The sequence below is a fragment of the Rhinolophus sinicus genome, linkage group LG16, assembly GCF_036562045.2.
Source record: "Rhinolophus sinicus isolate RSC01 linkage group LG16, ASM3656204v1, whole genome shotgun sequence".
Lineage (NCBI taxonomy): Eukaryota > Metazoa > Chordata > Mammalia > Chiroptera > Rhinolophidae > Rhinolophus > Rhinolophus sinicus.
In genome coordinates, this window is record NC_133765.1 from 5,161,700 (window position 1) to 5,179,210 (window position 17,511).

The 17,511-nt window shown below is 37.1% G+C and overlaps 1 protein-coding gene across 2 annotated transcripts in view; it reads right to left on the reverse strand.

Annotated features, from left to right (window-relative positions):
• Positions 1-11,323: 11,323 nt before the first annotated feature.
• Positions 11,324-17,511, reverse strand: part of ACAD8 (acyl-CoA dehydrogenase family member 8) — a 36,892-nt gene continuing 30,704 nt past the window's right edge. For both annotated transcript variants that reach the window (XM_074321294.1, XM_019718833.2), the window contains exon 11: positions 11,324-17,499. In XM_074321294.1, coding sequence (XP_074177395.1) covers positions 17,447-17,499 — 53 coding nt within the window. In that variant the 3' untranslated portion in view covers positions 11,324-17,446. The remainder of the gene's footprint in view (positions 17,500-17,511) is intronic.

A 17,511-nucleotide genomic window follows, 5' to 3' on the forward strand; every position in this document is an offset into this window, starting at 1 on the left:
AAGTTGTTATTTAGAATTAAAATACACAACAACAATAGCATACACATCAAGAAAGAATTAACTAGAGATAAAGGACTGTAATGTCTTTGCATTAAAAAGTAGATAAATTAACAAGTAAAAGTACAAGGAAGCATCAGTTGCTGATAAATCAAGGATCTTGAGTATCCAGTAAAAGAACATATATCTCTCAAGTTGACAAAAGAAAGGAAATGAACACCCCATCATTCTAAAGAAAAAATAGGGAAGAAAATAATTCTTTAAGGAAATAAAAGGCTGAGAAACTAAGCTACCACATCAGATATTAAAACAAAGTATAAAACTAGAAACTCAATGTTATAGGAGCAAGCATAACTAAAACATAAAGACAATAATTAAATTAAGCATTGTGATTGTACAAGTATGACTAGATAATATAATGTAATCAATAATAGCCTGTAAATAAAACCCATGATTGTGTGCTCAAACACTGGTCAAGATCTGCTGACCCTGAGGTGAAGTGTTTGTGAATCCATAACGAAAATTGTTTATGACTGAAAACTTGTGCAAGATTGAAAGAATGAAAATCAGCTTGACTGCAAAAGAAAAATCAGTCCTCCCATTTTCAGACTAGGAGGTAGACATAGATAAAGCCACATGAAAAGTTAATAGGAAACACTGTTTCTCCCAAGGTTGTTTACTAGCCGTAAAATGCCCCCTCCTTGAGTGACGATTGCTTTCTCACCAATAATACTCCCAGACCCTCCTTGCTGTACTCATGTATGCCTAGGGAGGCCCAATTGCTAAACTACCCATACTTCGTACCAGCACCCAACCCCTAGTTAACCCCTGCTTCTTCTAATCCTGCATCAGAAACAACCAATCCAGAATTTATCCCTGCTTTTCCCAGACTCCCTTCAGAATTCTTTGGCTGGAACCTAAACTGACAAAGGCCCTTCTCTCCCCCCGTTTGTTGAGAGTGACATTCCACTGTTTCTCTGGAACCCACTCCCTTCCTGAAAGTCAGTAAATCTGATTTTGTCAGATTCTAGATGTGTCCCTGCAAAACTTCAGCTTATTAGTTGTTAATTTTTATGAGAGAAAATGCACTCTTTTTATAACGCTAAATGTATTCACTGTATAAGGCTGTCTTCATTTTGAGATAATACTCTTCCTCTTCCAATGATTAAGAATGTCTATAGTTTATGAAATAATAGTGATACTTTTTTACTTCTCTAAGCAATGATACTAAAACAAGCAAACAAAAAAGAACTTGGCTGTTCCATTTAGACTACGAATGTCTTTGAAAGTTTAATAGTTCATGCAATTTCAATGTCTGTGAATCACTGCTATACAAAAGCAACAAAATACTGAGGAAAAATGATGTGATGTGTAAAAGGTATTATGACAGTTTAGCGGGAAATGCTTTAAAAGATCATCCCACAACATTCGCGAAATTAAATTACACATATTTTTCTTCTAAACCTATATTTGAAAAATCAAATCATCAAAAAAGAGGAAACAACTGAAACTGATATCAAAACAGTAATGGATTAGGGCCGGCCCGGTGGCTCAGGCGGCTAGAGCTCCATGCTCCTAACTCCAAAGGCTGCTGGTTCGATTCCCACATGGGCCAGTGGGCTCTGAACCACAAGGTTGCCAGTTCAATTCCTCGAGTCCTGCAAGGAATGGTGGGCTGTGCCCCCTGCAACTAAGATTGAACATGGCACCTTGAGCTGAGCTGCCACTGAGCTCCCGGATGGCTCAGTTGGTTGGAGCGTGTCCTCTCAACCACAAGGTTGCCGGTTCAACTCCCGCAAGGGATGGTGGGCTGCGCCCCCTGCAACTAGCAATGGCAACTGGACTTGGAGCTAAGCTGGGTTGCCAGTTCAATTCCTCGAGTCCTGCAAGGAATGGTGGGCTGTGCCCCCTGCAACTAAGATTGAACATGGCACCTTGAGCTGAGCTGCCACTGAGCTCCCGGATGGCTCAGTTGGTTGGAGCGTGTCCTCTCAACCACAAGGTTGCCGGTTCAATTCCTCGAGTCCTGCAAGGAATGGTGGCCTGTTCCCCCCCCAACTAAGATTGAACATGGCACCTTGAGCTGAGCTGCCACTGAGCTCCCGGATGGCTCAGTTGGTTGGAGCGTGTCCTCTCAACCACAAGGCTGCCAGTTCGATTCCTCGACTCTCACAAGGGATGGTGGGCTGAGAACCCAGAAATAAATCCATGTATATATGGTCAATTAATCTATGACAAAGAGCCAAGAATAGGACATGGGAAAGGACAGTCTCTTCAATGAACGGTGTTGGGGAAAACTGGACAGCTGCATGCAGAAGAATGAAACTGGAACACTTACCTTATGACATACACACAAAAATTAACTCAAAATGGATTAGAGACTTGAACGTGAGACCTGAAACCATCAAACTCCTAGAAGAAATAGGCAGTAAATTCCTTGACATCAGTCTTTGTGATGACTTTTTTTGGATTTTTCACCAAAATCAAAGGCAAAAATCACATTCCTGTGATTTATGTGTTTTGTCTTTTCATGGTAACTCCTTCTAATACCTGTTAATTTTTTTTTAATAAAACTTTATATTATGAGGTAATTGTAGATTCACATGCAGTTGTAAGAAATGATAGAGAGAAATCTTTGTATACTTTACCCAGCTTCCACAATGCAAACATCTTGCAAAACTATAGCCCATCAGAAGCAGGATACTTACATTGATACAGTCAAGATATGGAGCATTTCCACCACCACAAGGATCCCTTCTATTACACTTTTATAGCTACATCCACTTTCCTCTCTCTCGTACCCACTGCTTACATCTAGCAACCACTAATCTGCTCCCCATATTTACAAGGTTGTCATTTCAAAATTATTGGAATCTAATTATTGGAATAATTATTGGATTATTGGTTATATAAATGGAATCATACACTACGTAACCTTTTGGGGTTGACTTTTTTTTTCACACAGTATAATTATCTGGAGATTCATCCAGGTTGTTAGGTATAAACATAGTTTGTTTCTTTTTCGGCCGAGTAGTATTCCATGATGTGGATGTACCACAGTCTCTTTAATCATTCACCCATTAAACGACATCTGGGTTGTTTCCAGTTGTGGACCATTATGAAGAAATATTTATGTACAGTTATTTGCGTGAATATAAGTCTTAATTTCTCTGGGATAAATGCCCAGGTGTGCAATTGGTGGGCCAAATGATAAGTCCATTTTTAGTTTTAAAAGAAAGTGCCAAACTGTTTTCCATTGGCAATCCCACCAGCAACATAGGAGTAATCCAACATCTTCACCAGCATTAGGTGTTTTCCTGTTTTTGAATTTTACAGCCATTTTGAAAAGTGTGTAGTGATATCTCATTGCGGTTTTAACTTGCATTTCCTAGTAACTATGATGTTGAACATCTTTATATGTGCATGCGTACCATATGTATATCTTCTGTGAAATGTCTCTTCTTGTCTTTTATCCATTTTCTAATTGAATTGCTGCTTATTCTGAATTGGAGAATTTATTATATATTCTAGAATTTATTATATATTCTAGAATTTATTATATATTCTAGTGGTTCATTGGATATGTGGTTTGCAAATGCTTTAAGTAGGTAGTTTGTCACTCCATCAGCTTAACAGGGTCTTTTACAGAGCAAAAGATAGTCATTTTGATGAAGTCCAACTTATCAATTTTTCTTTTTATGGATTGTGCTTTTATTTATTTATTTATTTTTTTCGGTTATACAAACATTTTCATTTTATTTATCTATTTTTATTATTAGTTTCAGGTGTACAAAACAATGTAATAGTTGGACATTTATACCCCTTACAAAGTGATTACCCCCCTCTTCCAATCTACTACCCCTCTGACATCGCACACAGCCATTACATTTCCACTGTCTCTATTCCTAATGCTTGTACCACAGTTTCTTGATCCAGTCATCTACTGAAAGGAATTTTGGTTGTTTCCATGTCATGGCTATTGTGAATAGTGCTGCAATAAACATAGAGATGCATTAATTTTTTCAAATTAGTGTTTTGGATTTCTCTGGATAGATACCTAGGAGTGGAATTGCTGGGTCATAAGGTAGTTCCATTTCCAGTTTTTTGAGATACCTTTATACCTTTCCATAGTGGCTGCACCAATCTGCAATCCCACCAGCAGTGCACAAGGGATCCCTTTTCTCCACATCCTCGCCAGCACTTGTTGTTTGTTGATTTATTGATGACAGCTATTTTGACTGGGGTGAGGTGGTATCTCATTGTGGTTTTTATTTGCATTCCTCTTATGATTAGTGAAGTTGAGCATTTTTTCATATGTCTGTTTGCCATCTGTATGTCCTCTTTAGAAAAATGTCTTTTCATGTCCTCTGCCCATTTTTTAATTGGGTTGTTTATTTTTTTGGTGCTGAGTTGAATGAGATTTTTATAAATTTGTGATATTAACCCTTTATCAGATATATCATTGACAAATATCTTCTCCCATTCAGTAGGATGCCTTTTTGTTTTATTGATGATTTCCTTTGCTGTGAAAAAACATTTTAGTTTGATGTAATCCCATATGTTTATTTTTTTCTCTTACTTCCCTTGCCAGAGGGCATATATCAGTAAAAATATTACTAACAATAATGTCTACAAACTTTATTCCTATATTTTCTTCTAGGAGTTTTATGGTTTTAGATCTTACATTTAAGTCTTTAGTCCATTTTGAATTTATTGTTTTATATGGTGTTAGGAGGTGGGCCAGCTTCATTTTTTTGTATGTGTCTGTTCAAGTTTCCCAGCACCATTTATTGAATAGACTGTCTTTACCCCAATGTAAATTCTTGCTTCCATTGTCGTAGATTGAATGGCATGGATTATTTCTGGGCTTTCTATTCTGTTCCATTGATCTACGTGTCTGTTTTTGTACTAGCACCATGCTTTTTGATTACTATAGCTTTGTAGTATAATTTGATGTCAGGTATCGTGATATCTCCCATTTTGTTCTTATTTCTCAAGATTGCCGTGGCTATCCGGGGTCTTTTATGGTTTCCCATAAATTTTAGGATTATATGTTCTATTTCTGTGAAAAACGTCCTTGGTAGTTTGATAGGAATTGCATTGAATCTGTATATTGCCTTAGGCAGTATGCACATTTTTACTATATTAATTCTTCCTATCCATGAGCATGGTTTGTGTTTCCATCTATTTGTATCTTCTTTAATTTCTCTCTTCAGTGTCTTATAATTTTCTGAGTACACGTCTTTTACTTCTTTGGTTAAATTTATTCCTAAGTATTTTATAGTCTTTGAAGCAATTGTAAATGGGACTGTTTTCTTAATTTCTCCTTCTGATAGTTTATTACTGTTGTATACAAATGCAACTGATTTCTGAATATTAATTTTGTATCCTGCTACTTTACTAAATTCATTTATCAGTTCTAATAGTTTTTTGGTGGAGTCTTTGGGGTTCTCTATATGTAGTATCATATCATCTGCATATAATGATAATTTTACTTCCTCCTTACCAATTTGGGTGCCTTTTATTTCTTTTTCTTGTCTGATTGCTGTGGCTAGAACTTCCAGAACTATGTTGAATAGAAGTGTAGAAAGTGGGCACTCTTGCCTTGTTCCTGATTTTAAGGGGAATGGTTTTAGCTTTTCCCAATTGAGTATGATGTTCGCTGTGGGTTTATCATATATGGCCTTTATTATGGTGAGGTATGTTCCCTCTATTCCCACTTTCTTAAGAGATTTTATCATAAATGGATGCTGGATTTTGTCAGATGTTTTTTCTGCATCTATTTATATGATCATATGATTTTTATTTTTCATTTTCTTAATGTGGTGTATCACATTAATTGATTTGCGGATATTGAACAACTTTGCATACCAGGAATGAATCTCACTTGATGGTGGTGCATGATCTTTTTAATATATTGCTGAATTCTGTTCGCTAATATTTTGTTGAGAATTTTTGCATCTGTGTTCATTAGGGATGAACATAGTTCGGCCTATAGTTTTCTTTTTTCGTAGTGTCTTTGCCTGATTTTGGGATGAGGATGATAGTGGCCTCGTAAAAAGTGTTTGTGAGCCTTCCCTCCTTCTGGATTTTTTGGAGTAGTTTGAGGAGAATAGGTGGATTCTTTTTTGAATGGTTTGTAAAATTCACCTGTAAAGCCATCTGGTCCAGGGCTTTTGTTTGTTGGGAGCTTGATGATTACTGATTCAATTTCCCTGGTAGTAATTAGTCTATTCAGGTTTTCCATTTTTTTCTTGAGTTAGCCTTGGAAGGTTGTATGCTTCTAGAAAATTATCCATTTCTTCCTGATTGTCTAATTTGTTGGCATGTAGTTGCTCATAGCAATTTCTTAAGACTTTTTGTATTTCTGTGGTGTCTGTTTTCACTTCTCCTCTTTCATTCCTGATTTTATTAATTTGGGTCCTCTCTTTTTTATTGATGAGTCTGGCTAAAGGTTTGTCAGTTTTGTTTGTATTCTCAAAAAACCAGCTCTTAGTTTCACTGATTTTTTTTTGTTTGTTTGTTTGTTTGTTTTTGGTATTGCTTTTCTGGTCTCTATTTCATTTATTTCCACTTGATCTTTATAATCTCCTTCCTTGTACTCCATTTGGGCTTATTTTGTTCTTCTTTTTCCAGATCCCTTAAGTGTAAAGATAAACTGTTGATTTGAGATTTTGTTTGTTTGTTTGTTTCTTTAGGTAGGCCTGCATTGCTATGAATTTCCCCCTTAGGAGTGATTTCACTGCAGCCCATAGATTTTGGGTCATTGTGTTTCCATTTTTGTTTATCTTGAGATATCTTTTGATTTCCTTCTTGGTCTCATTGTTGACCCATTCATTATTTAGTAACATGTTATTCAGCCTCCATGTATTTGTGTGTCTTCCATTTTTTTTCTTGTAATTGATTTCTAATTTCATATCACTGTGGTCAGAGAAGACACTTGATATGATTTCAATTTTCTTAGATTTATTGAGACTTGTTTTGTGGTCTAACATGTGATCTATCTTGGAAAATGTTCCATGGTCGCTTGAGAAGAATGTGTATTCTGCAGCTTTGTGGTGAAATGCTATAAAAATATCAATTAAATCCAACTGTTCCAATGTGTCATTTAAGGCCATTGTTTCTATATTGATTTTCTGTCTGGAGGACCAAAAATTGTTGTCAGTGGTGTGTTGAAGTCCCTTACTATGATAGTGTTACTGTTGATCTCTGTCTTTATGTGAGTCTATATCTGTTCGTATATTTAGGTGCTACTATACTGGTTGCATAGATATTTACTAGGGTTATGTCCTCTTGTTGAATTGATCCCTTTATTATTATGTAGTGCCCATCTTTGTCTTTTAATGTATTCTTCATTTTAAAGTGTATTTTGTCAGATATAAGTATTGCTACTCCAGTTTTTTCTCATTTCCATTTGCATGAAATATCTTATTTCAGCCCTTCACTTTCAGCCTGTATGTCTTCTGATTTGAGGTGAGTCTCTTGGATACAACATATGCAAGGATCTTGTTTTCTTATACACTCAGCACTCTTTTGACTGGAGATTTAATCCATTTACATTTAAAGTGATTATTGATAGGTACATAGTTATAGCCATTTTGTTATTTGTATTTCTGGTCTTCATTAATTAGATTATTTTCGTCTTTATTCTGCTTACAGAAACCATTTAACATTTCCTGCATTGCTGGCTTGGTGGTAATAAATTCCTTTAGCTAATTCTTTCCTGGGAAGCTCTTTATCTCTCCTTCAATTTTAAATGATAGCCTTGCTGGATAAAGCAATCTAGGTTGTAGGCCTCTGTTTTTCATCACTTTGAATACCTCCTGCCACTCCCTTCTGGCCTGCAAAGTTTCTGTAGAAAAATCATTTGATAGTCTTATAGGAGTTCCCTTGTATGTAACCTGCTGTCTTTCTCTTGCTGCTTTTAAGATTCTCTTTCTTTTTCACCTTTGTCATTCTAACTATAATGTGTCTTGATGTGACCCTGTTTGGGGTCATCTTGGTTGGTACTCTCTATACTTCCCAGGCTTGTATGTCAATTTCTTTCACCAGGTTAGGGAAATTTTCTGTCATTATTTCTTCAAATATATTCTCGATCCCTTGCCTCCTCTCTTCTCCTTCTGGTATTCCTGTGATGCGCATGTTGTTGTGCTTGATGTTATCCCACAGGTCTCTTAAACCATTTTCATTGTTTTTATTCTATTTTATTTTTGTTGTTCCACTTGGGTGATCTCTGCTAACTTGTCTTCTAAATGGCTGATTGGATCCTCTGCCTCATCTAACCTGCTGGTAATTCCTTCAAGTGTGTTCCTTATTTTGGTTATTGTGTTCTTTAGTTCTAAATGGTTGTTCTTTGTGATTTCTCTATCCTTCTTTATGTCGTCACTAAGCTCCTTAAACATTCTTATCATCAGTGTTCTGAACTGTGTCTCTGATAGATTGGTTACCTCTATTTCATTTAGTTCCAATTCTGGAATTTTCTTCTATTCTTTTATTTGGGACATGTTTCTTTGTTTCCCCATTCTGGCTGATCTCTGTGTTTGCTTCGATGTATTAGGTAGATCACCTAGGGTTCTTGTTTTTTGCTCTGTGATCTTATGTAGTATGTGACCTTTATATTTGAATTGCACCGCTTCCCTATTCTCCTGTGCGTGTGCTCCAGAGGTGACCTTTGTATTGTGTGTTTTCTCCTGTTAAAGTTGAGCTTTAATTGCTTTTGGCTTGTCAGTAAGTGGGATTCACTCCTAGGCTGACTAGTTATGAGAATTGGCTATGCTCACAATGGATGAGCTGCTGTGTGAGGGTTGACCCCTCAGGTGAGGCTTGGCCCCTATGGCCTCTTGTGCCTGTAGAGAATTCCCTCTGGGTGTGTCACTTGTAGCTCAAACCTGGTAATACTCTGGTTTGGTCTGGAGTTGGCCTCTGGGTGTGTTTTCTTGCACCTCTTGTGCTGGGCCCTGGTGTAGGGCGATTTCAGAACAAATCAACAAGCACAAAGATAATAACAACAAAGAAAAAACCCAATACACTCACATGTAGAAAACAACCGATAACCAACACTCAATACAGGCAAACATATCAAAAATATAAAAACAAAACAAAATCAATACAGAAAAATGGAAAAAGTGAGGAAAAGTAAGGCTGGGAAAAGAAAAAAAAAAAGAGTGAGACAGGGAAAAATGCATATATATATACATATAAAATGATAATAGCTTGTTTCCCCGAAAATAAGACCTAGCCGGACAATCAGGTCTAATGCATCTTTTGGAGCAAAAATTAATGTAAGACCCGATATTATATTATATTATATTATGTTATATTATAATGTTATATTATATAATATAATATAATGTAATATAATTACATATTAATTATATATTAATTATATATTAATTATATATTAATTTTTGCTCCAAAATATTCATTAAAGCTGATTGTCCGGCTAGGTGTTATTTTTGGGGAAACACAGTAGCATTATTTTTATATTAATAATAATTAGTATTATCAGCACTAATTATATTAACATTTACATTAGTATTACTAAGTATATTGTATTATATTATTATATTATTTTATAATGTATAACATTATTTTATATTAGCATTATGACTGAATTGTGGGATGAAAATATATTATTTTGTTAAGTCCGGGAATCTTTCACCCCTCAGAAAGACAGAGACACACACGATAATGCAAGTCACACAGCGAGGTTTACTTCCAGCTAGCTGGGGTCCCTGTCTCTGCCTCTGCCCGACGCGGCGGGTTTTAACAAGGACCCCTAGCCTACAAAGCTAAGGGTTTTTATAGCGTTTCTAAGGCACTCAGTAATTTCTAAAGTCTTAGGGAGGCAGGTTGTGCTATGCTTCAAAGAGTTTACAATAGATAGCTTCAAAAGCTTCCATATCAGGAGATAAAACATCTGGTCTCTATGCCCACATCCTGGAACTAACAATTAGGCCATTAGGTTGTTTTAAGCTCAAGGCTGTTAATCTTACTCTGACTTTAAAGTAACAGTTCTCATGCTAACTTGAGCCCAGGGCCGCCAGGGCTGTTAACCCTGTCTTAACCGTAAAGCGGCAGTCCTTATGCTAACAGTCTCTTACAATTTCAGTCTGGAATATAGACAGATATTTATTAATTCTGACTTACCTGGTATCTCTACTGTCAAATGGGAGAAGACTCAAGATTTCCAAAAATAAAGTATTGTTGTACAAGAAAGGACACCATAGAATACTATAAACAAGAGGCTCAGCTATAAATAAGACATATATTAATGTACAACTAAACATTGATTTAACCCAAAATCATGATACAACTGTACTAGGAAGATAGGTAGAGAAAAAGACTATGTGGCTGAGTAGAAGGGGTGCAGGAGCCCTAAATTCTAATTTTTTCATATCAAGAAGTGAATAAATTAAAATTAAAAATCAATAAATAAGAATTTAAGCATGTTGCTTTGAAATCTGGTGATAATGACTAGAATAGATGAAAGCTTTAAAAGCGGCTACCAGCACAAAGAAGGCTGCAGCTTCCCTGCTTCAGTGAACATGCCTGTGGGCACATGGGTGCAGAAGGGAAGAACAGCTATGTTCTGGTGAGTTTTGGACAGCAGGCTTACAAGGCAGATCCCACATGCCCAGGAATGTATGCAATCTGGTACCTAGAGCTCTCCACAGAAATGGGGTTGACATCAGGTTTATATGTAGTACCAAGGGACCTACCAAAGAATTGGTGGCATTGGAAAAGAACTGGCTGTGGGTAGATCTGAGTTGTCCATGGATAAGCTACAAAACCCTAAACCAAATTGCATTCATTTGTATGGAGGAAAAGGATTCAATTATCGCTGAGGTTCACATGCTAACATTTGAGGAGACAGAATTCCTGTTCCAAGTAGGGAAGGGGGTTCTGGGAGCCTATGGGGCTGGGGTGGAGCAAGGGGGGCGAGTTCTGTTTGGCAATAGTTCCCAAACAGATAGTTCCCAGTCAGAAAGGGCGAGAACCCAGGACAGGTTGGAAAGGGTGGATGAGAGCTAGCGGGGTTGTCTCAGCTCTGGGAGGGTTTGCCACTGGAGCCCACGTCCTTCTGTCCTTCAAGCTCCTAGAACAGGTTGCCTACCAGAGCAGCTGTGTGGATCTGGTCACCCATGCTCATTGGGGGCAGCACGTGGCACTCAGGACAGAGGGATCTGATCCCACCCAGAGCAAGTGATGTGATGAATTCTTTCACGGCAGGAATCAAATTTAAGCATTTTTGTGTCTCTAACCCAACTTCTCTTCCCACGCCATGACAAGTGCCAACATTTCCTTCAAACAGCATTTATTACACACACACACACACACACACACACACACACACACACACACACACATATCAGTTTCAGGTGAAAATGCAAGAGTTAGTCTCTCAGCACACCAGGAGATACTCTATTCCCAACCAACTTCCCCGATCCAGGAAAATAAGTGCTTGTAAAGAAGTAATTGTCAGGTCAGGAGAGTTCTATGTAAAAAATCTTTGTCTTTTAGTCAAAACTTCAAATTGAGTTCTTATTAATTTCCCAAGTTTCTAAATTACCCAAATTCTTAATAATAAGAGGCCTATTTTAAGAGTTCACATTTGTTAGGGGAATATAAGTTGTTTCCAGGAATTAGTTAAATCTAATGGAAAAATTAATATAAATATCAAAGATAAAGTTTTTGAAAAGTTAAAAATCCAACTTGTGGCACCAGATTAGTGGCCTAGATTAGAGCCCTGGATAAATCTATTCAGTGATGTAGTGGTTACTATCCAAAAAGACTCAACAACTCAAAAACAAATAAAACCTCAGATAAAAAGAATTCTGAAAGTGTTCATCAGGAAGGATTTAAGAACTTTGAGCCCCTCACATCATGCTTTTTATTTAAGGGTTTTTTTTTTTTTTTTTTTTTCCTTATTAGGTTCACATCAAAATTGAGACAGCACCAAGACTTCCTATACACCCCCTGCCCTCCTCCACTAACAACATACCCCAGCAGAGTGGTACATGTTACAATTGATGAACCTACATTAATACATCATAATCACCCAAAGTCCATAGTTTACATTAGGATTCACTCTTGGTGTTATATATTCTAGTGTTGGAACAATGTTTAATGACATGTATCCAACATTATACTATCATAGAGTATTTTCACTGGCCTAAAAATCCTCTGTGCTTCACCTGTTTATGCTTTCCTCACCCCTAACCCCTGGCAACTACTGATCTTTTTACTGTCTCCATAGTTTTTCCTTTACCAAGATGTCATATAATTGGCCTCATATAGTATGTAGCCTTTTCAGATTGGCTTCTTTCATGTAGTGATATGCATTTCAGTTTCTTCCATGTCTTTTCGTGGCTTGATAGCTCATTTCTACCTCATGCTTTTTTTAAAAAAAAATACATTTTAACCTATTCAATGTGCAAACAAAATCTCATCCTTAGTATCTGGGTTGTTTACAATCTAATTGCAATTTAAGAACACAGTTTCTTAAATATTTATTTTAGCTTAATGTTCTGTGGAGTGTTCAAAGTAAGTTGAAAAGTAAAAGAAATGCTGTGCATCCATAGCTATTACCTTGTTTCCCTGAAAATAAGACCTAGCGGTAATCAGATCTAACGTGTCTTTTGGAGCAAAAATTAATATAAGACCCAGTCTTATATTACATTATATTACATAAGACCTGGTCTTATATTATAATAAAGTGAGACCGGGTCTTATATTAACTTCTGCTCCAAAAGACGCATTAGAGCTGATTGTCTGGCTAGGTCTTATTTTCAGGGAAACACAGTACTCAGTAAGAAGGAAAGAAGGAAGAAAGAGATGCAATGCAGGCAGGGAGAAAGTGAGGAGGGCATTTTCTCAGTTTTTCTTTTCTCTTGTTATCTATAACCCAAAATTGGAAACTCAAGTTCCCTTAAAGTGAAATATCAAAACATAGGGAAATGAAGACTACTTTTATTCTTCCTTACCTTGATGCCTGTCCTCCTTCAGTCTATTCTCCACAAAACAGAAAGAATCTTAAAACACTGATCAAACAGTCTCACTCCTTCCTATAAGATCCTGTCTGACATTTGCTCAGAGCACTGAGAATAAAAATCCAAATGCCTTGTCTTCCCCAAAAGGCCCACAGCTGGGTCTCTGCAGGACCACCAAGAGCTGATTTGGGCCTGGGTTAAAAACAAAAAATTCTGGGTGACTTGTTTGATAATCATCATAACACATGCCAGTCTGCTTTCTGGATAACCAGACCCCACTAATTTGTGTAGGCTTTGTCCCCTTATTCTCAGACCCTGGTTACTGCCTGTCTCACCCATGACTCTCATTACTTCCCTTTAGCCATTCAAATCTGTTTCACTTCTTCGCACACATAAGTCTTTTTTTCTGAGTTGGGGGTGTTACACATGCTACCTCCCAGATCTGGAACATTCTCCCACTCTTCAAATGGCCAACTCTTTGGGTCTCATCTGTAAACTATTCTATTTCCAAACTAGCTCCCTCCCTGCCTCCCTCCCCCATTTTCTCTTTCCCAATCCTTTGTTTCCTTTATATCACTTATCAAAATTTAAGTGATTTTCTTTGTCTATTTACTTTTTTTACAACTGTCTCCTGACAACAGGGACAGTAGCTAGTCAGCTAGCACATTACCTGGCACATTATAGGCTCTCAGTAAGTTATTAGTTGAGTGAATACATAATTTAGGCAGCACCTTAACAGAGTACTCCTGAATCAAGGGAAACAACAACGTCAGGAAAAGAAGGCACATTTGGGGATCAGGAAGCGGCCAGGGACTGTCTTTAATGACTCGGGGGGAAAAAACAGCCATTTAGAAAAATAAACTTTGATCTTTGTGAAATGATTCATCTTCCCTTAGGCTAAGGAAGCAGACTTGCTTTAATAGGCTTGTGATAGAAATTGCATTAAGCTTTGCCACAAACTTCTCATACTGCTACTTTGCCCTTGAGGACATCATGCATGCTAATTTTGCTCACAAAAGATGATAGTAATAAAAATAGTTATCAGATCATAAAGGACTACATGCTTAGATGCTTCAGAAGATGGGCCTATATACTTATTTCTGCCCTGTGGTTTTAGGAAATGAAGGATCTAGAGACTAAAATGGACATAGTTGGATCCTCGGTACATATAAATCATGGCCATCATAACATGTATAATTTAGGTGAAGTTGAATTTTGGTTTATATAAGTGTCCAAGAAAAACACCCATCGAAGTGTTCATATCTAAGAAAAAACTGACGGCAAGAGAGACGTAGTACTCTTCTTTTTGCCCAAAGATATCCCTTAAATATTATAAAAATGTAAGTGTGAGGTTCCGGTCACATCACACTGATTCTCCTCAATTAAGGACATTTCCTGGTCAACAGCAGAGCAGAGAATCTATATTGGGACAAGTAGTTCGAGTCTAGAGTAGGACCAGAAACCCGTGTCAGGTTGGAGAATAGGAGTGAAAACAATTTTTCAGCTATGTAAATACTAAATATTTAGAAGATCAACAACCCACTAACACATCAGCTATGCCTGAAACCTGCCCCAAAACTGCTGCCACTATTCTTACTGAAGAGATGGCAGGTCCTCTGACAGCCAATACAAAATGGTGGGTATGGTACATGCCTATCAACCAAAGATGTGCCACAAATGCATAAGAGTGGATAAGATAAATTGCAGATAATTCTTGGGAAAAGCAATTCTGGAACACAGCTTTCTCATAGGAAAGAAAATATGCTGGATTTTTCCCTTAAGAGGGAAACTGGAAGTTGAACCGGAGTGCCCTCTGAGTGAGCAATCACCTGGCATGGGGTCCAGAGAGCTCTTTTGAGTAACAGGTGGTTATTTGACAGAAGGAAGAAGCAGAGATTGGGGGGTGAGGGAGGGATTCAGAGCAGCAAACAAGTGCAAGTGGACTGTGGTTTAAATTCCAAATGGTCATAAACTGGCAAGACATTGGAAAAGATTTTAGTGGGAACAACAGAAGGAGCAAAGGGACAGTGACTAAGGCCATTTCCAGAAACAGACATGAAAGTTATGGGGAATATGGTTGACAGTGTGGGATTAGATGTTGTTAAAATTCTCTTTGGCCACCCTTAACTCCAACAATTCTAACTTAACAATTCCACAAAGTATGAAAAAAATTAACAAGAAAAATTCTTCTATTTTCTTTATAATAAAAGTAATCAAGCAATTGATCCAAATTTCAGAATAATGTTGATACTAGAGAAAGTCTGACACAGTGTTATGGGAGAATTAGCAAAACTTATAAAACTAATTAAATTAAATGAGACTAGATTTCTGCAAATAGTTAATTACATATAATCACAGCATTTGGTCAAGGCTCTCTAATGTATCAATGTAAATGAAGCTTTGAAAGCAGTTCTCTTTGAAAATTAATTGGGTGGTTTAAAGAAAGAAAAAAAATTGTCTTTAAAACAACAAAGTCCAGTATTTGGTAAATCTGACAAAGATATAAGAAGTGTCTTATTAAAAGGTCATTTGAACTGTCAAAGTGTAAAGGTAGCCAAGAAAAATAATCAGGATGCCAGAAAGCAGCCCAATTACCAGGAGGCCTTCATGTTCACAGTGGACATTCTAAGCACGGGTCTGTTTTTGCTCACATCTACTCTTTCCTTTTACCTTCCGAGTTCTAATTGCCTCATACCTTAATTACTTCAAGAATCTATTGATTGGGTATGTCTTTCCCACTCATATTCATCCCACACATGCATTCCAGAATGTTCTTATGAATAGATTAATTTCATCATATCTTCCTCATTAAAAACTTTCTGTTTTTTAAGTAGCTCTCCACTACTTGGGAAATAAAAACCCAAACCTTGGCTTTCATGACTTGCCCTAAAGATTCAACTTACATTTTCTTTCTTTCCCTCGCCAACCCCCAAAGCACAATTAAACAAGCGTAAACAGCTCCCACATAGATTCTGTACTTTTCCTGTTCCTGGTTCTTTCCTGTCTGAAACTGACATTCTTGGTTCTTTTTAAATATTATACATTTTCATAAAAGCTTAATTTGAATTCCTACAATTTCCCTGAATCCCTTCCTATTTTATCTCTCTTTCCAGCTCATTCTCTCTTCTACAGACCTATCATTACCTTGCACTACAGCTATTAAATAAGGCCTTTGAAGGCAGAAACACATTTTACACTTTATAGTATACCCACACCCTGTAGCAGTGCCCAGCACAGTTCCTTGCAGAAAGTATGCATTTACAAAATAAAATATTTGTCATAGCTAAAGATGCACATATTGGTCTCTCTAAACACTGATGTGTAGTTAACAAAATATCTTGGATATTTTCTCTATAGAGGTGAGAGGACAGAGTAATGTAATGATCATTTATAACAGGGTTCTCTGAAAAGTCTCCATATTTGAATATTACTTTAAATCTACTTTTATAAATCATAAACAATGCTTGGTTTGCAAAGCTATTAGTAATTTAACGGGCCTATTTTTGAAAAGTCATTTTGGTCAAGGAGAGGTTTTTTATTATTATTCCAAAATCTAGTTAAATGTTTAATTAAATATAATAAAAAAATTTTAAATAGTTGTAAAGGCTTAATTAGAAAGATAAAAACTTTAGTAGAACTTGGGATGGTACAGAAAGGGGTAAGTTTTATCAATGCAGTGATTAAAAACATTTAAAAAGAGGAGTAACTTCAAAAAAGAAAAAACACAGGTAGAAAAAAATAAAGTATTTACCAGGAAGGGTTATAAAAAACGTTGAATACCATTCCAGACCACATGCTTCTAAAAAAGAAAACAACAACAAATATTCAAAGTTCCAGATAACCCCAGCCCTTGATATTCAGGTAGCTGAGAAGTGCAGGTACACTTTAAATTACAGCTTAGGAGCAAAGTTTTCCTAATACTCATTTGATCATGACCTATATTCTGAGCTGTGCTACAAAGGAAGCATGGCCCACAGAACCTTCTGCATCTTTAGCTGAGGTGCAGAGGACAGAAAAAGGTAAGAGGACATTTTCTCTCCATTGCTCTTTTCTCACACCTTTGCTTTATAATGAGGAAAAAGCCTCCATGGAAGCACCCAGACGCCGGGAAGAGGATCTGGGGAATCAGCAAAATGCAGACAAATCAAAACGATGTGGATTTGAGAGGATTGTGGTTTGGTGGTGCATCTTCATTGGTCACCTTTCTGCATCAGGAAAACAAGACAGTACATCCTCTTGTGACACCCCCAATCACAGCAGCTCCTCCAGTTCTGAGGACTCTGTCCCGGTCCTACAGCTGACTCTGCTGCCAGCACACAGAGTGAAGGGTCCACCTGGAAGAGTGCCATCCGTAGATCTAATCCATGATTCATTTGTAACAGAATCGTCCACATGGAGCCATCCAATACAATTCGAGTGGCACATTAAACAGCACAGCAGAACACCAAGCGTGGGTGCTACTCCTGAAGCAGGCTACGCGAGATCAGCATCCTCATCACTTCATTGCTGCCTGAAAGAACAA